The 23,139-nt window shown below is 45.5% G+C and overlaps 1 protein-coding gene across 1 annotated transcript in view; it reads right to left on the bottom strand.

Annotated features, from left to right (window-relative positions):
- Positions 1-8,120: 8,120 nt before the first annotated feature.
- Positions 8,121-23,139, bottom strand: part of LOC140190923 (proline dehydrogenase 1, mitochondrial-like) — a 52,045-nt gene continuing 37,026 nt past the window's right edge. Inside the window, exons 9-14 of the mRNA XM_072247884.1 lie at positions 21,578-21,670; positions 15,208-15,354; positions 12,966-13,141; positions 11,963-12,061; positions 9,025-9,113; positions 8,121-8,495 (exon numbers count right to left, since the gene is read on the bottom strand). Of these exons, the coding sequence (XP_072103985.1) occupies positions 8,308-8,495; positions 9,025-9,113; positions 11,963-12,061; positions 12,966-13,141; positions 15,208-15,354; positions 21,578-21,670 (792 nt within the window). The 3' untranslated portion in view covers positions 8,121-8,307. The remainder of the gene's footprint in view (positions 8,496-9,024; positions 9,114-11,962; positions 12,062-12,965; positions 13,142-15,207; positions 15,355-21,577; positions 21,671-23,139) is intronic.

Consider the following 23,139-nt stretch of genomic DNA (forward strand, 5'->3'; position numbering starts at 1 on the left):
TACCAGGCAGTGATACAGCCAGTCAGGATGCTCTCAATTGTGTTCCTGTAGAAAGTCCTTAGGATTTTGGGAGCCATACCAAACTTCGTCAACCGTCTGACTTGGATGAGGCGCTGTTGCGCTTTTTTCACCACACAGCCGGTATGTACAGACCATATGGGATCCTTGGTGATGTGTATGCCAAGGAACTTAAAGCTGTTCACCCCTCAACCCCAGATCCATTGATACCAATAGGGGTTAGCCTGTCTCCACTCCTCCTGTAGTCAGTCCACAACCAACTCCTTTGTTTTGGCAACATTGAGGGAGAGGTTGTTTTCTTGACACCACTATGTCCACATTTAATGTCCAGTTCAGTTTATATTCTGGCAAAATAATTTTGGATACTATACTGTAGCTGTTATAGTATTTTGATGATTCTGATACCCTTCCGCAGCTGGCTTAAAGCTAATCACATCCCCTGCACAATCTGTGCCCAATCAAGTCTGTCCATGACCGTCTTACACAAGGACTGGACGACTCTTACCCTAAAGCAGAGGTTCCCCAACCTTTTTAACGTCATGGACCTCCTACCATGAATCGAGGGTTCTGTGCACCCCAGGCTGGGGGCGCCTGCGTTAGAGGATGGCACGGTGATGCAGTGAGTAGCACTGATGCTTCAGAGAGCCAGGCTGTGTCCGTGCGGACTCTGCGCGTTCTTCCTGTGACCGCGTGCGTTCCTCCTAGCCATCTCATCCTACCACATCCCAAAGATGTGCGGACTGATACTTCCATTTGCCACTGCATAATTGCCCTTATTGAGGGGTAGAATCTGGGGGGAGTGGACTAGCATGTGGGGGAAACATAAAACTGGGATTATCACAGGATAAGTGTAAAGTTGGTGGTGTAGGCTCAATGGGCTGTGGTGCCCACCAACTCCATGACTAAATTGGATCTGTGACCAATGACACAGCCACCAGAGTAATTCACGTGGCAGGGTAACAGCTAAGCTTCTTGTTTTCATACTTCATTACACAGTTATGGCTAACAAGACCAGGATTTGTCACCCAATTCCACCGACCCTAAAGAAAGTTGTGGTCACCCACCTTTTTGAACAGCTGCAGTCTTTCCAGTGATGATATTTCCACCACGTTGATTGCGAAGCTTGTGCTTTAGACTTAGTGACGACAAAGGATCAGTGATGTATTTTTAAGTCAGAATGGTGGGTAAAACGTGGAGTGGAACCTGCAGGTGGGTGGTGGGTGGGGGTGTGTGTGTGTGTGTGTATATAAAAAAAATGTTTTGTAACTTCAAACTATTACACTAATTCAAAGGAAGACACGGGGAGTCCAAAAAGCAGGTGTAACTTCCAGTTTTCTTTAAGCGAGGCACTCACACGTCCCTTGTTAGCATGCAATTAATGTATTCATACACACACACACAAAAAGGGTGAGGCCCACTCTGGCACAAACAAGGCAAGAAACTGCAGTGTATGTTGGCGATAGTACACCGAACAGTCTAAACTGCAGTGTTACCATCACAACGATAAAGATTAACTCTATCTCAAACCTACTTGAAAATAGGAAATTGTTGCATGATAAAGAGTGACATCATTGAGGGAAAAAATAAATATTTGTATTATACTGTCTTTTACAACTCCTTGTAAAACAGGTTTTTACATTGAATTGTCCATAGAGCACATTCCTGTCAATAGAAATATGATAACAACCTGATAATCTGCCTCAATGATGTTGGCTGAGATAAACACTGGCCAGAACAGGAGGAAGCTCTCCAAGAAATAAACATAAATGCTGGAAATCTGAAAAAAGTGCAGTACACACTCTCGTCAGATAAAAATCACTCTGGGGAAAGCAGAGGTAAGCATTTAGGGAAAATATCTTTGCTGAGGATTTTCCTAGTTCTGGCAAAAGGCCTTCAATTTGAAACATTAACCCTGCTTCTCATTCCTCAGATACGGCACGACTTACAGAGTTTCCAAGAATGAGCTTGTATTTCAGTAACTCTCAAGTTCTATGTTTGCGTCATATACACAACTGCGACATTTACAATCTATGCCTGTATACAGAAATTGTTGGAGTGGAATACACAAGGTGCATGCGTTTGAGCAGTTCTCCTCATCTCCTGGTGGCCTTTTTCATCCTAGAATAAGCACCAACATACATAATTGGTATGAAAAGCACAGACAAATACAATCCATAGAATTATTGTTCTGCAAGTTTAAATCTCCTCCTTGACTTCTCAATATTCTGAATTTAGTTTAAAATACTAAATTAGTTTAGTTAAAGTCTTAAGAGCGTTATTAAAACCTAACATTAATACTTGAAGGAGATTAGGGTGACTGAAATCTTTCCTTCCCATCCACAAGGTGCTGGTGGAAGAGATAGGAGGCCATTGAGTTGGTGCCCCCCCAAAGATGACCTCCTTGGAGAATACCTTAGACAGCAGGCAGGGGATATGGAAATAGATTAGGGTGAAACAGAGCCAGAGGACCAGAGGCCATGGCAGGACAAGCCACTGTACCGTCACCAGACATGAGAGGTGGCTAACATAAGAACGTCCTCCCAATGGCTGGAAACGGCAGGGCTGAGGGACAGCACAGAGGCACTGCTCGTGGCTGCACAAGAACAGATGCTGAGCTGGAAAGCAAGAGAAGCAGGGGTCTATCACACCAGACAAGACCCAAGGTGCAGACTGCGTAAGGAATCCACTAAAACTATCCAGCAAGGAGTAGCAGGGTGCAAGATGCAGGCAGGAACAGCATACACTGAACAGCACAAGCAAGTTGCAGGAATTGTGTACAGGAATACCTGCACATAATATAAATATTATATATATGGATTGGACACTCCCAAGTCCAAATGGGAAACACCGGGAAGGTAGTGGAGAACGACAGAGTGAAGATACTGTGGGATTTTCAAATGGAGACCGATAAGCAGGTACTGGCCAACCAACTGACATAGTAATACAGCACAAGGAAAGGAAGAAAGCAATAGTAATCGATGTGGCAATGCCGAATGACAGTAAGATCAGGAGGAAAGAGTACGAGGAGCTGGAGGAATAGCAGGGCTTGAAAGAGCAGATGGAAAGGCTGCGGAAGGTTAAAGCTGGAGTAATCCCGGTGGTGATAGGAGCACTCGGAGCTGTGACACCTGGACTGGGAGAGTGGCTCCAGCAAATCGCAGGAACAACATTTGATACCTCAGTCCAGTAGAGGAAAATACACATACACATCACCCATAAGGGGTGAGGAAAAGAAGAAAAATCTTATATATACATACACACATTATATATATATATATATATATATATATATATATATATATATATGAGAGAGAGAGAGAGAAAACGAGAACACGAACGAACATAGTACAGCACAGTACAGGCCCTTCGGCCCACAATGTTGTGCCAACCCTCAAACCCTGCCTCCCATATAACCCCCCACCTTAAATTCCTCCATATACCTGTCTAGTAGTATCTTAAACTTCACTAGTGTATCTGCCTCCACCACTGACTCAGACAATGCATTCCACTCAGCAACCACTGAGTAAAAAACCTTCCTCTAATATCCCCCTTGAACTTCCCACCCCTTACCTTAAAGCCATGTCCTCTTGTATTGAGCAGTAGTGCCCTGGGGAAGAGGCGCTGGCTATCCACTCTATCTATTCCTCTTATCATCTGTACACCTCTGTCATGTCTCCTCTCATCCTCCTTCTCTCCAAAGAGTAAAGCCCTAGCTCCCTTAATCTCTGATTATAATCCATACTCTCTAACCAGGCAGCATCCTGGTAAATCTCCTCTGTACCCTTTCCAATGCTTCCACATGCTTCCTATTGTGAGGTGACCAGAACTGGACACAGTACACCAAGTGTGGCCTAATCAGAGTTTAAAGAGCTGCATCATTACATCGCAACTCAAACTCTATCCCTCGACTTATGAAAGCTAACACCCCATAAGCTTTCTTAACTACCCTATCCACCTGTGAGGTAGCTTTCAGGGATTTGTGGACATGTACCCCCAGATCCCTCTGCTCCTCCACACTACCAAGTATCCTTCCATTTACTTTGTACTCTGCCTTGGAGTTTGTCCTTCCAAAGTGTACCACCTCATACTTCTCCGGGTTGAACTCCATCTGCCACTTCTCAGCCCACTTCTGCATCCTATCAATGTCTCTCTGCAATCTTCGACAATCCTCTACACCATCTACAACACCACCAACCTTTGTGTTGTCTGCAAACTGGCCAACCCACCCTTCTACCCCCACATCCATATATATTTAAATATACAAACTTGATTCTGATTCAAGTCCTAGAGAAATGTAGCATGAAGACCATCTCCTCCATGCTGACCAAAATGTCCATTCAAACTAGTCCCATTTGCCTGTGTTTGACTCCTATCCCTTTACAGTTTATGCCATGGACCCCTAACATTAACTGAGGAGTCCACGGACTCTAGTTTGGGAACACTTGCTAAACTTTTCCTATCCATAGAGTAATAATATTCAACATTATGCCTCCATGGAGAGTATCCAGTCAACATTTCAGGCCAAGACTCTTCATCATGATCAAGAAAGATCTCAGCCCGAAACATCATCTATTTATTCTCCGCCATGGATGCTATCTGACTTTTCTCAGTTCCTCCAGCATCGGCAGAATCTCCTGCTTGACATGGGATTTGCACTGTAAGGATCAGGAGACGGTGTGTGAAAGACAACTCCATCGCTTCCTGAACTCTAAGCACTGGGTTGGGGGGGATGCAGAATGCTGTTCAGAGACTGCCCAGAGGCTTCTTACAACTGGCACAATGCCACCTTTCGCTTCTCTGCCCACTCAACTGCAAGCAAAATGAATGATAGGCTGACACGTGCCGGGCTGTGTTGTATTTAACATCCCCAGAGAGGAAATGCTTTTAAGCAAGTTGATTTTCATGTCAAAGATTAAGATTTACTGCAACAGAATTGATAACTGATAATATGCTCATTTTAGATCAGTGGTTCCTAACCTTTTTTTATGCTATGGACCAATACCATAAGAAAGAGGTTTATGGACCACTTATGTCTTATAGTCTAAAACAGCAGAATCAGGCAATCTGCCACTGAGCCTGCTCTGCCATTTCATCCATTTCCCTCTCAACCCAATTCTCCTGCCTCCTTCCCGTAACCTTTCACACTCTGACTAATCCAGAACCCATCAACCTCCGCGCTACACACCCAAGGGCCTGCCCTCCATGGCCACCTGTGACAACAGATTCCAGATTGACCACCTTCTAGCTAAAGAAATTCCTCTTCAGCTCTGTTCCAAATTGACTCCACTCCTCCTCCCCACCCCCGCCACCATTCTGATGCTGTGTCCTCTGGTCCTAGACTTCCCCCAACACAGGAAACATTCTCTTCACATCCACTCTATCCAGGCCAATAGGTTTCAATGAGATCCCTCCTCAGTCTTCTAAATTCCTGCCAGTAAAGGCTCGAAGTCAAATGATCCTCATGCAATACGGCTTTCATTCTAGAATCATTCTCAGGAACCTCCTCTGAACTCTGTCCAATGTTAACAGATCCTTTCTTAAATAAGGGGCCCAAAAGTACTCATAATACTCCAACTGAGGCCTCACCAGTGCCTTATAAAGCCTCAGCATTACATCCTTGCTTTTATATTCTAGTCCTCACAAAATGAATGCAATTCAGATTGAGGACTCCCAAGATGTTTTGCACCTCAGAATTTTGAATTTTCTTTCCATTTAGAAAACATGCATGTTGACAGAATAAAAGTAGACTGACCATACACTTCCCACACTATATTCCATCTGCCACTTCTTCGCCCATTCTCCTAATCTGTCCAAGACCTCCTGCAGCCTCCCTGTTTCAACACCACCTGCCCCTCCACCCATCTTCATTATTATCCAAAACCCCAGCTACAAAGCCATCACACCAGCTCTGGGTTTTCCCCATTGGGATTTACTCCTGAAACCTCCCCCATGAGTGGGTACAGCCTCAGGTAGCGGAGGTTTGAAATTAAGAGTTTTCCTTCTCCTAGATGAGGGGCTAACCACAACTGACGAGCCCCATCTGCCCGGAGCGACTGGTTTTAAGGCTCCAGTCACCTGCATTTGCCCCTTCTCCTGTCAGTAGAAACAGTTCTGCTGGGCTTAGTAACTAAGCTACACGTGAAGGCCAGAAGCAAGACATAATTGCCACAGGCTATTTGAGATGCACACTAGTGGGCTTTCAATAGGTAGTGGGAGCTTATCCCAACTAACACCCACCCCCCACCCAAGCTATGGCAACCAGATTGTAAAACAGATTGAAGTTTTTAAAATATATGTAGCATCTCACTTGTCATGGACACCAGGGAATTTGCAGCACCTATTCATAATTAACTTGCAGACGGCTTAACAGATGTTCTTCTTCTCTAGGAATGGGGAAAAAATACAGGATGGAACACCAAAGATGACAAAAACAAAAACAGTGGAAGTAAGCAACTACATGGGCTACACCGAAACCCCAAGCACTGGGTTCCTTACAAAGAAACTGCTTCCATGAGCCACCGTTCGCAAACTAACCCCAGCGAGAACCAGCAAAGCTACTCAGTTAATCGAAGCCCTTGGGTATCCAGTTGTACCTTGTTATCAGATGACAGTACAACATTGGATCCACATTTCTGGCTGATAGTTGACACCTTGCTCCTGATAGTACCAGCCCTCAGCATCTCCCTGGATTTACAGAAAGGACCACTTCTTCTCCACCTCCCTCCCCCGCCCAATATACTAATCTGATCCAGCCCTTTTTATCCTCATGCCTCAATTTCACCCCAATCCCAAAAAAGTAAAGGACAATTTAACACCTTCCTCGGCTAGCAGGAAGAAAATTACTGTAACAGTACAGCAGATGAGACAACTGCTTAAGTGGTCCTGTCACGATCAGGCCTTGCCCCAGACTTTTAAAGAATCACTCATCCTGCTGCCGGTATTAAAATTCCCCTATATAACCTGGTGACTGAACGCACTTCTTAGAGAAAAGGTGAGCCATTTCACTGAGGTAGATCAAGAGGAATCTCCAAAGCACTGCTAGGCAGTCCACAATGCTTTATCAATTCAGATACATGAACCCTACTTCAACATGACAGTCAAGAGATAAGAGCAGCAGGTGCACTGTAGACAGTAGGTATCTGAGATGGGAACGGTTGCTTCCCCACCATGACCATCACCGTAGCCTACCTGCTTCTATACTAGATTAGAGCATTCAAGAGCTGAAAAATAAACTAAAACTTGAGGTTGGAATTTTGCTTCTCCCTCCACAGATGCTGCCTAACCGGCTTAATGCTCCCAGCACTTGATTGTCGTCCACATCTGAAGAACCTTGCAAATCGTCACACAGAGCTGGCAAGTCAGGATGTGAATTAAACCAAGTGATCCACTCTTTGCTTGGGTTAGCTCTGCCTACGTCACATGACAAGTCCTCTGGTGTTTACTTTTACAGTATCGTGCTCCAAGTTAACCGAAACGATTCATGCATTTGTGATTCAAGTGCAGCAAAGTGCTTTAATTCTGCCAGCCTGGGAGAGAAGCTGCACAGAACTAGTTCACAGGTCAGAATAGGCTGTGATCCTTTTGTGCACAATGCAAGGCCTTAACTTTTGAGTACAGAATGCAGGCCTGATTTGTGCAGAATGCAGGCCCGATTTGTGCAGAATGCAGGCCCGATTCTGCTTGCAGTTACATCTTGATTCAAAATTCAAACATTTCACGTAATAGAATCTGAGGAAATAGCAATTACTTAGTCCATTACCAATGCTGACAGCCGGTGCTTGGTAATTATATACTGTATAAACAAATGTATACTTTATACTTCAGTCATGTACATTTCAAATGGAGAATGCTGTTTGCATGGCTTTGCACACAGCAAACAGCTTGTGAAATGCCCTTGGCATTCAGTCCATAATCTACATCTCGTTTTAGAAACCACTGCTGCTTATAGAAGAATTATGAAAGGTTCCCCCCGCCCCCATCAAACAGTGGAGCCCTCTTGCTTTCCCTGACAAGTATAATACATTAGAGAATGGGGGCTACCTGCACAAGACCAAGATGGCAAACAGCCATAGTCAACTTTTCTCATATTTAAAAGAAAACCCTGAAAAGTGATTAAATTTATTTTTTTTAAACCATAAACTTTGTTTGAGGGGCAACCCAATACTTTGAATAACCCGAATCGAGTCACAGAACCGCACTCCCTTCCCCACACCTCCGAAGCGTCACATGCAGAGATCACATAAACTCCTTGCCAGCGGCCGCCCTGGAAACCCGATTCCACGGGTCTCTCTAAGAGACGGGGCTGAATAGTTCTCCCTTCACGATCCTGCGTTTCAGTTCATCCCACAGGAGCTGCCGTTCCCGCTGGGTTCCCGCCACCATGCCCTTGTTTTCCTGGGCGCGTCTGGACAGGTAGGGAATAACTTCCTCCACTGGACCGTAGGGGACGTACTTGTACACAGGGTAGCCAGCATGGCCTGTGAGGGAGAGATAGAGGGTTAGCTTATAATACGGTTCCAAAGCCACAGTTTAACACTTCTCACATTATTAGCAGCACTTCATTCAGAATCAACTAAACCTGGCAAAGGAAATGCCTTAAGTTTTCAACGTATCAATCCTGGATGCTGGAACACGCCCCTGCAAATATCACGGACACACAGACCCAACAGGAGATCTGGCCAAAACTGAAATTAAAAGAGACCCTATATGGTGTTGTGTGACACTGAAGAGACTCGGGGTGTCTGTTACGAGAATATTACCTGGACTGAGGAAAAAAAGATTTGCATAACATCATTCTCGCCCTCAGGCCTGTATTGGAATATCAGGCTAGATCTAATGGATCCATGTTATCAACCTAGGGTCCACGTGCACAAGTTTCTAGGGTAGGTGTTGAACCGACAACCTACAGACTTACAGTAGGAGGCCAGGTCATTAACATCTGAGCTATATGAAAGTTTGCATTATCCCATAGTGGGTTGTAGGTTCGCAGATTTAGAGCTTACATACCAAGAGGGAAACTGATCTGATCAGACATGCCCAGCAACTGGCCGAAGTAGATTTTCCTCTCTGATGGATGAAGGCCCAGATCATGCATCCTAGGAGGAAAACAACTTGGAATTAGGAACTAATGGATGGGTACACACCAGCGTAGCGAGCTCCAGTGTCTGGAGAAGCTGCATGCACTGTGGCTTTACAATCTCCAAAGATTCCCTCCAACCACTGACACTTTGATTATAGATTCCATTAGCCAAAATCATGGGTGCACTGCCAATTTTACATCACAGCCTAAAGCATCACACACAATGTGAACACACAGCAACAAGAATGGCAACACGAGGAAGTGCAAGCTGAAAAAATATATTTTTCACATTTACCCAGGGAGAAGTACCAAGGAACGGCAACGAAAGATAAATCTCCAGCAATAACTACGCTGCCCAAAGCAAACACCACGAAGGTCTCGCTCCAGGCAAGAGCTGGAATTCCATTGGAAACAAGGTGGGGCAGCGGAAACCTGATTGGAAGAGGACTAACCAATCAGGAGGGATGGACGATGGGGATATAATACCATCGGACTAGACATGCCCAGGCATCGTCCCTGATGAAGATGGCAGAGTTTACCAGCAAGAAGTCAATTATAAATCAATACCTGTACCTGACTGGAAGCCTGAGAATTTTTATTTGTCAAACACTGCTTGTTCTTGAAAGCTCCTGTAGAATTGTGTAAAGGTTAGCGGGGGGAAAAAAACTATATTTAGAGATAGAGTACAGTTACAGGCCCTTCCAGCCCAACAAGTCTGCGCCACCCAATTACACCCATGTGACCGATTAACCCAATAACTCTGATATCTTTGGAATGTGGGAGGAAACACACATAGTCACGGGAGAGATTGTACAAATCCCTCACAGAGAATGGCGGAATTGAAAACGCGTCAGGGGCTCTACAATAGAGTTACGCTAACAGCTATGCTACTGAGCCGGCCGAATTTTAATCACGTCACCACAGCACATGAAGAATGAGACTGCACAGAGGGAGAGGGTGGGTACAGTGCTTTCAATGGAAAAAGAAAGCATGCGGATTGTTCTTTTAAACAAAAGAGGCAGAGTGGAGATCCTTTGGATGTTTATAATTGTAAAAACGAGCTGAGAGGGATCAACAACCACGGAACACAACTTTTGTCTCAGAAAACAGATGCAACAAGTTGAAAGGAGTTGAACAAAGGTCTTGGCACTGTGGGAGTGGTAAGGGTCTGGCAGAGATTGTGTTGCCCTTAAGGCATTTATTTGACTTTGTTGGGTCTACGCTTTAAAGGATTTGATTGCAACTATTTTCTAGTTAAAGTTAAAGGTTGATAATTAAATTACAGTATCACAAAGGAAAATTCATTGTCTGCGGTATATCGCGGTAGGTGATGACATCACCTCCGGTTTCGCCGCGTCCCGGTTCGGAGAGGGTGCAAAGGTGGGTGCCATGCGTGCAACATGATCGTGAAGAGCTCCGTTTCTACCCACAAAGAAACATTATAGAAGCAACGCCGTAAGTTCATAAGAATGTATTTGAAGTAAAAATATTAACGCGGTTTCTGTTAAGGAAGCAGCGGTTGGGGCGGCACGCGTGCCGGCTTTTCAATTTCAAACGTGGGGTGGGCTCAGTCCCAGTGGTGGTTTGACGGGACCCCCTCGCCCGCTACTCGGGGTGGCTGGAGACACTCGCTAAAAGAAAAGAGCGCGCCTGGTCTCCAGAATGAAACAGACGCTGTATATGTTTGTATTTTTTTATCAACTGTTTTCACCATACAATGTTAATGTGGAAGAGTGAACAGTAAATGGTTAACCTTACTACGACTCTGTCTTCATTGGCTCCGGTTTAACTTGGTGTTTGGTCAGAGTTTCAACACACTGCACGAGAACACTATAGAGATATCAAAAGGTAGCCCTCACCACAATTAAAGTATTTGAAGGGATAATCTGCACTGACCAGTAGTGAATTGGGTCTAACTAGCTCTCTTTCACAGCTGGCATGGGCACGAGGGGAAGAATAGCCAAAACTTGATGCATAAGCTGTGATGATCCAATGGCCGATATCTGTGATCTGTAGTGAGGTGTCCAGAGAGAACACATCCTGAAAAAGCCAATGTCAATGTGGCTGAAATGCCAAGAATCTCCCGTTCCACTGGAGGTTAAATCATGTTGGGCACAGATAAAAATAATCCCACTCCGTTTGCATGTTATGAATGCAAGTCGTGTTACTTAAAGACAGGATGCCCACAAGGGGTTTCCAACCTACTGTCCACAGAGCAACCCCCTTGAATAATGGTAAGGGTCTGTAGCAGAATAAAGGTTGGGATTCCTTGCCTAGAGGCAAAGGAACCAGAAGGGGTGGGGGTGGGGATACAGGCAGATAAAAAATTTTTCAGCCATCAAGTCTTCAATTCATGTTGTATGTGATTCTGGGTTCTGATTACTCCTTTTTTAAAATTGCCCTTTTGCGCAATTTTGATCCGGTTGGACTGGCTCTACGGCCTACACTCAATGAACGACACAGCACTAAACGGAATTGAACTGAACATTCCTGGACAGCTTCTGTGGTTTGAAAGTTAATATTCTGCATGCCATTCTCTTGTTTTTTTTGCCGTTTGCCTGATTTGTTCGGTGCTCATTTTTTGCAATTTGAGTGTTTGGTGTTTCCACGGTGGTTCTTTGTTTCGTGGCTGTCTGGGGGGAAGACAAATCTCAAGGTTTTATATTGCATATATATTTTGATAATAAATGTGCTTTGAATCTTTAAACTTGCCTCAGCGAAGAACAGAAAAGAAGAGGGAACAATATATCAATCACATATTTTACACGATCGCCAGAACAGAGGGTTGTTAGCTCAGCAGCAAAGCAATGGAGGAGGATTTATTGCACGATGAAGTTAGAGCACCTGCGTGGCTCACAACCATACCTCTGCAGCGTGTAGGTGACCGTCTGCTCATTGTGGGACGCCACCATCACACTGGCCTGTCTGCTCCCTTTAATTTCATCCAGGATGTAATCCAGGCACCTGCAATGCGAGAAGAGCAGGAGCCTCAGAAAACCGGGAGACACGGACACACGGGCAACAGAAGTTACATCACCACCCCAAAACTTCAGTTGGTGGCGGGCTACAGTGAAGTTTGATTCTACTCGTTCGAGATGGAAACCTGTGTTTTTTTTCTTTGGATCGCCAGCTTGCAGCCCACACTGTGAAAGCATGAAGGGGGAGGCACGGAAGCTAGGCAGAGGGATGTCAGCCCTTTACTGTGCCCCATTTATAACCCCATGGACATCCGGCACTGCCTTTCTGGTTAATAATTTTTATTTTTTATTTAGAGATATAGGTGGAACATGCCCCTCTGGTCCAATGAGCTACATGCCTATTTAACCCTAGCCTAATCACCCAACAACTTACAGTGACTACACAACCTACTAATCTGCATGTCCATGGTCTGTAGGAGGAGATCGGAGCACCCAGAGGAAACCCACGAGGCCACAGGGAGCACGTACAAATTCGTTACAGGTAGTGCTGGAATTGAACCCCGAACTCTGACCCCCCCCCCTCAAGCTGCAACAGCGTCGTGCTGACCGCTACGTTACCATGGTGCCGCGATGATGGAATTCGGTCTCCAGCCTGAAAGCTGGGCGGTACGGATGAACCAGCCAAAGGAGCTGCAGTTACCACCCCAGCTTCAGCTGACAGTTTCTTTGAATCTGAGAGTACAACAGCATTGTCAGGAGAGGCAGGACATATGCCACCAGCTAAGGAAATTCATGAACTAGCCTGACTGCCTGTTAGTGATTACGGAGAATTTCTAAAAAAGAAATGGCACTATCACCCATCGATTTACCCAGAGGATCTTCTCTCTGTGGGGCCAAAAGCAACTTCAGCTCTCCTCCTCCTCTGATTAATGAACATACACAGACAATACCTGTGGTACATAGCATTCGTTGTCTCGTAGTTTTTGTTGATGGGATCTTCGTATCCTATCTCTTTAGCACGCTTTCGTTCCTGGTCCATGTATGCTCCCCTCACCAGCTTTGCCCCAAAGTGCCAGGTTTCTCGGCGAGACAACTCCACGTCCACTGTCACGTTATCGTAAGCATCCTGGGAGCAGGCGGGAAAACAAGGACAGTGGATAAAGCATCACGGCCAGCCCTTTTCGCACAGAGAGTATGGATTAAATAAGGCACTGGATGTTAACTCAGTGACACAATTAGTCCTGTGCAGTGAGTTTCTCAACTGCTCCCCCCCCCAACCCCTGTGATCTCTGCAACCTTCCCTTTCACCATGTGCTCATCCAGACCAACCTATCCTTCCTGGGGGAACACGTCTTTGCCATCATCTTGTACCACATGGCTTCCACGCCAGTTTTCAAGCTTCCCTCCAAGGACCCCACTTACTCGCTTCTCCCGCCACGCCATGCTTTCCCCAATGACCATCTCGTCTAACAATCAAATTCTCAGCTCTTTATTTCACTCTCTCCTGGTTTCACCCTTCACCTACTACCTTGTACTTCTTCCTCCCCTCCCCCCTTCTCCTCTTCTTCCCCCCAGTACTGATGAAGGATCGCGGCCTGGAACGTCGACTGTTATTCCATAGATGCTGCCTGACCTACCGAGTCCCTCCAGCGTTTTGTGTGTGGTGCTTTGGATTCCCTGCAACTGCAGATTTTCTCGTGTTTGTGAACCTCTCTATCTATTTCAGTGACTCAAGGGATTCTGCAGATGCTGGAAATCCAAAGCAACATGCACACAAACTGCTGGAGGACCTCAGCAAGTCAGGCAGCGTCTATGGAGGGGAACAGACAGTCAGTGTTTCGGGCTGAGACCCACTGCCAGTCTTGAAGGGTCCTGGCCCGAAATGTCAACTTTTTAATTCCTCTCCATTGACGCTGCCTGCCCTGCTGAGTTTCTCCAGCATTTTGTGCATGTTGTTCATTTCATTGGGCAGTTAGCAGCCAATCACATTGATCCATCAGGGAGTCACACGTCGCTAAACCAGGCAGAGCTATCTTTCAAGTTTCACCATTAGTGAACAAAATCGCTCTTTATAACAGCACAGTAGCTCATGTTCTGGAACGCTATTCCAGTTATCTTAATTAAACTCCCAGCTACAGTGAAGGGATTAGAATACCCTTCCCAGATCAAAGCCGATAATTTAATCATTGCAGCACTGTACCCCTACAATAACCATGCTGGATAGGTATGGGGGATGGCTTTCCTTCTGTCAATCTCCTTTGTGCATGTATGTAATGATGAAAGTATGAGCCATCAGCATATTGTGCTGTGCAGTACCCACAAATTAATCCACACATCCAACAGTTCTCTGGATGCTTCCATCTCCACCATTGCCGATTGCCTCCATGGTTCACATCCCTAGCCGGTGTCCTAATGCTGTAAGCTGTAGTCACACCCTAGCGCTAGGTAACGTGATGCAGACTGGCACAGCTCCCAGAAGTTGATACATTGAAGAGGTCTCAGAAGTCCTATCTGAAGCTGACCGCCTGTCTCCTAGGGGTCTTGGGGCGTTGAAGGTCGAAGTTTAATTCTGTCTGTAAGGAATCTTTGAACATTCGCCCTGTGCAATGCATGGGTTTTGCCCAGGTGTTCCAGTTTCCTCCCACAGACCAAAGACGTACCGGGTAGGATAACTGGTCATTGTGAATTGTCCCATGATTATGTTAGAGTTAATCGGGGCTGTCGAGGGTTGCTGGGACGGTGTGGCTTGAAGGGCAGGAAGGACATTTTCCACGCTGTTTTGCTAAAGTAAAATAAAAATTGAAGATTTCACAGTGTGGACGGGGAGCCGAGAGTTGCTGGCCGACGTTCATCGCTGTTTGAGGCAGCTGCCGGAGACTGACCTGGCTGTCACGTTTCTCACGGTACAAACACGTTTGTGATTCACATGTACATTGGCTGTAGAGCTCGCAAGGTACACCGCAGTCACAAAAGGTATGAGATAAGGACAAGTCGCTATTCTGCTCTCAAGTCTTGCCCATTGCCAAGCTGGGTAATTTACTATTGTCGATCAACATGATCGTCACTGCACAAGAACCAGGAAGTTCCTTTGGACATCAGAAAGGCCTGCACCAGAGGCCTTGGAGAAGGTCAGGAAACAGAAGGTTCTGAACAGTAGGAAAGGGAAACCTGGGATGCAGCTTCTGAGCTTACCTTCAGGTAGCACTGGTAGGTGTTGAAGATGACAGGCTTCTCCGTGTTGAACTTGCGTTGCATCTCCAGGGTCAGCCTGCTGATCGCTGGCTGGAAATAGGTCTGCTCGGCATCAACCATGAGGCACACACCCATCTCCATGGCTTTCTGTAGTAGGCACAAAAGGTTCATCATTGTTGACCCTGCCCAAAAGCGCTGCCACATTTCCAACTGACTCCTGAGCCCAACTTTACCGGTGCCACAGCAAGGGTTGGCAACTGTCCCGTATTAGCCGGGACATCCTGTATCCATACAGGACCACCCTTGTCCCGTATTTCCCCCGCTAAGGTAGAGCATTCCTTTGAAACCTTTCACGCCGAAATGGCGTAAAGCAAAGAACCAGTTACCATTAATTTATATGGGAAATATTTTTGAGCATTCGCAGACCCAAAAAATGACCCACCAAATCATACCAAATAACAAATAAAACCTAAAATAACACTAACATACAGTAAAAGCAGGAATGATATGGTAAATACACAGCCTATATAAAAGTAGAAATAATGTATGTACAGTGTAGTCGGGAAGATTAAGCCACAACCGATTTGTGGAAAAAAAAATCGGCATGTCACACATGCGCACACAGGTGCCCGCGCAAGGCTTCATGGTCATGGTAGTCTTTCTCGGGGTAAACACAACTGTCCTGTATTTGACTGCTACTTTTCTCCCTTATTTGGGAATGAGAAAGTTGGCAACCCTAGCCACAGGGCCTTTTAGTGTCCTCTCTCACTAATCGTAGCAATTGGTTTACTGAGATCAGGCACAAGCTTCGTGAAAATGAACACTTCCGGGCATCAGAAATATAGTCACATGTCCAGGGATTTATAAAGTCAAAGGGACCTGTATAAGGATGGCCACAGGCAAGTTCCCCAGCATATGATAGTCCAAAAACTATAGTCTGCCACAAGCAAGACTGCCCAGCGGCCAAACATTTTAATTCCCATTCCAACTTGGCAGTCAATGGCCTCCCCCTTGGGCCAAAATGAGGCCACTTTCAGGATGGATAAGTAACAGGTTCTCTCTGGCTGGTCTCCAACCTAATGGCATGAATATTGATTTCTCCTTCTGGCAAACAGACTTCCTCCCCACCCCCTCCTCTGTTCCCCATTCTGCCCTTCTACCTCTTCTCACCTGCCTATTACTTTCCCCCTCCCCCCAGATCCACTCCTCCTTCCCTTTTCTCCTATGGTCTACTCAATTTCCCATCAGATTCCCTCTTCTCCAGCCCTTGATCTTGCCCACCCACCTGGCTTTGCCTATCACCTTCTAGCCAACCTCCTTCCCTTCCACCCATCCCCAATCTTTTTTATTCTGGCATCTTCCCCCTTCCTTCCAAGTCCTAAAGAAGGGTCTCAGCCCAAACCGGTGACTGCTTACTCATGTCCATAGATGCTGCCTGACCTGCTGAGTTCCTCCAGCATTTTGTGTGCTACAATAGGACATACATTTAAAATATGAATGGAAAGGGTGTTGCCCTTAAGGCATTTATTTGACTTTGTAACTATTTTCTAGTTAAAGTTAAAGGTTGATAATTAAGTTACAGTATCACAAAGGTAAATTCATTGTTTATGGTATATCGCGGCATGTGATGACGTCACCTCCAGTTTTGAAGCGTCTTATGTGTAACCTCCGGTTTGGAGAGGGTGTGAAGGTGGGTGCCAGGCATGCAGCACAATCATGAAGAGTTCCATTTCCACACACAAAGAAACATTATAGAAGCAACGCCGTAAATTCATAAGAATGTATTTGAAGTAAAAATATTAACGCGGTTTCTGTTAAGGAAGCGGCGGTTGGGGCGGAGCGTGTGCCGGCTTTTCAATTTCAAACGCAGGGTCAGCTCGAGCCTGATGGTGGTTGGACAGGACCCCCTCGCCCGCTACTCGGGGCGGCTGGAGCCACTCACTAAAAGAAGAGAGTGCAATTGGTCTCCAGAATGAAACAGATGCTGTATATGTTTGTATTTTTTTTATCAACAGCTTTCACCATACGATGTTAATGTGGAAGAGTGAACAGTAAATGGTTAACCTTACTGCGACTCTGTCTTCATTGGCTCCGGTTTAACTTGGTGTTTAGTCAGAGTTTCAACACACTGCACGAGAACACTACAGTGAAAAGGCGAAATGATTAGACGTTTCGACAAGTGGTATGATGGCTTCGCGATCAAGCATCAAGTCACTTGCACTCAGCGCCAAGAGCAGTAGGACGTCAACAAGTGTGGCTGCGCTCGCAGGAGCTAAAGCAGAAGCTGCCAAGGTGTCAGTGTCATACACTAACCAAGAAGCAAAACTGAAAATGGAAAAGGCTGCCAGAGAAGCGGAAAACCAGTTGGAAAAGGCAACGATGGATATAGAGTTAGAAGTGCTGACGCTACAATGAGAAGCTGATGCGGGCGCGGTGGAAGCACAAGTGTTGGAAAACACTGAAGAAATGCACGTTCCAGATGAAACAGGAAAATCTGTGTCAGAAAGGGACAAATTGGAATGCACCAGTGAACATGTCCAATCTCAAATTGACCTGCAGGTTCATTCTCCCTCTCCATACTTGCCCGTTGGCGTCCCGTCTCATGTGAAATCACAGGGAAGCTTTGTTGCATCGCGTCCACCTGGGGAAAACAACTCACAATTGCACCTTGCCACAAATTCAAGTATGAAAGGGCTGACTACGAATACTTCCCGACACCAAACTTACCAGATCCGGCGAGATCAACGACAAAGGCTGAAGTCAGAACATCAAGTCACATCATGAACGTACACACTCGGTCATATGTCCCCCAACATATTCCCTCAGCCTGCACGCCACTTGCAGCAGAACTCTTGGCACAGTACTGAGCATGACCAGACCTCGTCAATTCAGGACTGTACCAGTTTGACAATAAGCCTGAAAATTACCGTGCGTAGTACTCCTCATTCACCAGTGCCACTGGCGGAGTCCAGCTCACAGCAACCCAAAAGTTGGATCTTATGACTAAATGGCTGGGAAAGGAATCAAGTGAACAGGTGAAACGCATACGCTCAGTGTACATCAACAACCCCAAGCTAGCTAGCCTTACGCAAAGCATGGGAAAGACTACGGGACTGCTATGCGGCCCCTGAAATTATTGAGAAGGCGCTGTTTCAACGGCTGCACAATTTTCCTCGGGTGTCAGCCAAGGACCACACTAAATTACAAGGACTCGGAGATTTACTCATGGAAATTCAAAGTGCTAAAGAAGACGGCTATTTAACTGGCCTGTGGTATCTGGATACCTCACGCGGAGTTGGACCAATTGTGGCTAAGCTTCCATTTGGGCTGCAGGAAAGATGAGTGTCTATTGGCTCAGAGTACAAGGAAGAGAACCGTGGTCGATTCCCTCCCTTTGAGTATTTTAGTAGATTTGTGTGCAAGGACGCGAAGAGGCGAAATGACCCTAGCTTCATGAATCAAGGCAGCACCACCACTCACACCAACCCAGTCAAACACATTTCGAACAATTTTGTCATCAATAAACCTGTCTCCGTGCATAAAACCAAAGTCTCTGCAATCAACGATCACTCTTGCAAGAATTGTCCATTGCACAACAAACCCCACTTCCTCAAAAAATGCAGAATGTTTCGAAACAAACCCTTTGATGAAAGAGAGGCCCTTCTCAAGGATAAAAGAATATGTTTTAAGTGCTCTTCCTCTACCTCCCACCTCGCTAAAAAGTGTACATTCTCCGTAAAGTGCTCGGAATGTACAGCACTAATCACGATGGGGCCATGCATCCCAGCCCGTCACTACAAACTGCCAAGGCTCCTCCACTCCCACAAGAGGATGGCAGAGAGGGAGATACAATTATTGTCAGCTTGAGCTGCACAGAAGTTTGCAGTCCAGGTCCGTCAAGCCATTCGTGCTCAAAGATCTGCCTCACTAAGGTATACCCTAAGGGAGGCAAAGACAAGGGCATCAAAGCCTATGTAATTCTGGACGACCACAGCAACCACTCACTAGCGAGACCATAGTTCTTCGAGTTGTTCAGCGTAAAGGGTAATCCATTCCCATACTACCTCAGAACTTGCTCTGGCATCACAGAAACCTATGACAGGAAGGCCGAAGGCTTCCAGATCGAGTCGCTGGATGGCAAAGCCGTCATCAGTCTCCCTCCACTCATAGAGTGCAATGAGATCTTGAATAACCGATCCGAGATTCTGACGCCAAGCGCAGTGCTACACCAGCCCCATCTCCACCACATTGCCAAGCACATCCCAGAACTGCATCCAGAAGCAGAAATACTCCTGCTACTCGGAAGAGATGTTCTTAAGGTGCACAAAGTCAGGCAGCAGGTCAATGGACCACACAACGTCCCCTTCGCCCAACGTCTGGATCTGGGCTGGGTGGTGATAGGAGAGGTAATTAAGTTACAGTATAACAAAGGTAAATTCATTGTTTATGGTATATCGCGGCATGTGATGACGTCACCTCCGGTTTCACCGCGTGTTATGTGTAACCTCCAGTTCAGAGAGGGTGTGAAGGGGGGTGCCATGCGTGCAGCATGATCGTGAAGAGCTCCGTTTCTACCCACAAATAAACATTATAGAAGCAACGTCGTAAGTTCATAAATAGTAAAAATATTAACGCGATTTCTGTTAAGGAAGCGGCGGCTGGGGCGGCGCGCGTGCCGGCTTTTCAATTTCAAACGTGGGGTGGGCTCGGTCCCAGCGGCGGTTTGACGGGACCCCCTTGCCCGCTACTTGGGGCAGCTGGAGACACTCGCTAAAAGAAGAGAGCACGCATGGTCTCCAGAATGAAACAGACGGTGCATATGTTTGTATTTTTTTTATCAACAGTTTTCACCATACGACGTTAATGTGGAAGACTGAACAGTAAATGGTTAACCTTACTACGACTCTGTCTTCATTGGCTCCAGTTTAACTTGGTGTTTAGTCAGAGTTTCAACACACTGCACGAGAACACTACAGAAAGACTAAAGAAAACTAGATCGGAGAGGCTATCTTTCCTTGCTCAAAGTGGATGGTGAGTATTTGGAACGAACTGCAAGAGGAGATGGTAGAGGGCAAGTCCAATTAGGGCTCATTTAAAAGAGATTTCGATAGGAAAGTTTTCTAGAGCAGGGAAATGGAATTTGCTCAGTTAAGACAGTTTTGTCAGCACAGACAAGTTGAGCCGAAGGGCCTGTTTTCCATGCTATATATTTTAAGACTTTGTTCTTTTGAATAAAAGACACTGCAATTTAGATACCCACGCTTCACAATAAAATTCCTTCCCTGATTTTATCCCTGGCACCAAAGACTTGATTGGGGCCTTCAGAAAGGGTAAGATGAGGGAAAACACACCAGTCATCATTAGGGATCCGAAGTGGAAAGAGTCAGCAATTTCAAGTTCCTGGGTGTCACCACCTCTGAGATTCTATCTTGGGTCCAACATATCGATGCAGCTACAAAGATAGTATAACAGCAGCTACATTTCATTAGGCTTTTGAGGAGATTTCGTATGTCACCAAAGGCACTCGCAAATTTCTACAGATGTACCATGGAGAGCATTCTAACTGGCTGTATCACTGTCTGGTGTTGGGGGTGGGGAGGGGTGTGGCTACTGCACAGGATTGAATTAAGCTGCAGAAAGTTGTAAAATGAGTCAGCTCCATCATGGGCACTGGCCTCCGTAGTATCAAGGACATCTTCAAGGAGCGATACCTCAAAAAGGTGGCTTCCGTTATTAAGGATCCCATTACCCAGGACATGCCTTCCTCTCATCACTACCATGAGGAAGGAGGTACAGGAACTTGAAGGCACACGCTCCGCAATTCAGGAACAGCTGCTTCCCCTCTGCCATTCAATTCCTGAATGGACATTGAACCCATGAACACTACCTCACTACTTTTTTTAAAATTTCTATTTTTGCACTACTTACTTACCACGTGGCCAAGTGGTTAAGGCGTTCGTCCAGTGATTTGAAGGTCGCTAGTTCGTGCCTCGGCTGAGGCAGCGTGTGTGTCCTTGAGCAAGGCACTTAACCACACATCGCTCTGCGACGACACCAGTGCCAAGCTGTATGGGTCCTAATGCCCTTCCCTTGGACAACATCGGTGGCGTGGAGAGGGGAGACTTGCAGCATGGGCAACTGCTGGTCTTCCATACAACCTTGCCCAGGCCTGCGCCCTGGAAACCTTCCAAGGTGCAAATCATGGTCTCATGAGACTAACAGATGCCTAATTTTACCACACATAAAGATATATATAGATACACACACAGTAATTATTTTTCTATTATTATGCATGCATTCTACAGCTGCCGCAAAGACAAATTTCATGACATATGCCAGTGATATTAAACCCAATTCTGATTCTTCCTACCTTTGCCAGAATATCCATTCTCTGCAGCATCCTTTTCATCTGCAGCTCTTCCTCCTCTGTGAACTTCAGGAAGAGTGGTTCAACCTTGCCTGTCTGCAAAAACACCACAGATATTACCTCCGCCCCTCCCCAGAAACACCCATTCTTCCTCAATGCAAGTTACCCAGAACAAATGCACAGTAAAGTGAAGCAATTCTGCAGCACCCAGCCTAGCTGGTCAAAGCACAGCGACCAGTTGTGGAATGAAGTGGGAGGCCCAGAGCCCAAAAGAGTACTGGAGCCCTGAGTTTGGAGACCACAGCGACAGGGAATAGCAAAGGCATGAAGAAATCAAACACAAGAACGAAAATCTGACTAAAATTTGGTTTTGGTTGTCAATCTTGTCTCAAATGTTGAAAGGCGATTGTTTTTAGAAGGTCAGTAAGGAAGGCCTCAGGTGAATAAATACATCCCAAATTTATTTAATCTAACCATCATTTAGTCTACATGAGCTGTTCAGGCAATTCTGTTGGACTGGTGCAAATTTACACCTACTTCAAATCAAACCATATTTAGGAGTGCTTGAAGGAAAATTGTGATGGGCATTTGATTTTGCATTCAAAACAAAGACCAGCCAGGGAACTGGAGTGAAAATAAGCAAAGTGAATGCAGAGACAACTGAAGAAATCTGAAAAGGGTATGGAACAGCACTATTCAGGCATTGGTTTTGAAGAGCAAATAACCCTATGTTAACTACAAAGCCTACTGGGATTTGGTCCCCTCTAATTGTTGATTTGTAAATTCAGAGATTGTCAAAGGCCACCAACTTGCCTTGTCCAGTATCAAGACATGGGAAAGAGGTGACCTGGAGGCCTGGGGAACTTGTGCCAAGAAGATTCTGGGCCCAGGAAAATGCACGTCCAACATTCATGACTGCTCTTACCTGCTGTTGGCTTAAAATATGAAAATTCAGACTATTCTCCTTCCGTTTTAAAGTCAAAAATATTTTTGCTTGTTCCCTTGAAAATTGTTCTAAATACTGACAACACTGGTGACCATATTACCTTCATAAATATTACTATTCTTTCAAAAATAATCTGAACCTAATACTGGTCCTTGTCAAACTTTTGTTCAATTTCACCGAATAGCACAGTGTGTTATGACCACTATTACTTAGATGCTCCATCTTACAAATACAACACTGATTCATCATAACCTGAAGACAAATCCTCCTCCATCAGAATTAATACATGCTGTGTGGGACGCGCCTTACAGTTAATGATATCTTTACCATTATTAATACACAATATTCCCAAATATTTATACCCATGAGCAGGTATGCGTCACTTAACGCCCACGATACGTTCTGTGAAATCGGACGTTATGTGATTTGGACGTTGTGCGAACACCATTATATACTTAGCAAACCTATATGGAGTACTGCAGTGCACCTGAATTGACTAAATCCATGTTATTAGCAATTTCTCCATATCCGATTATAGGTCCCTCTCGCGTTTTTGTCAGCCTTGTAGTTTTCAGTGAAGCTGATCCTTTAACAGCTTCGAGAATTTTTTTCTGTTTTT

The sequence above is a fragment of the Mobula birostris genome, chromosome 31, assembly GCF_030028105.1.
Source record: "Mobula birostris isolate sMobBir1 chromosome 31, sMobBir1.hap1, whole genome shotgun sequence".
Taxonomy (NCBI): Eukaryota; Metazoa; Chordata; class Chondrichthyes; order Myliobatiformes; family Myliobatidae; genus Mobula; species Mobula birostris.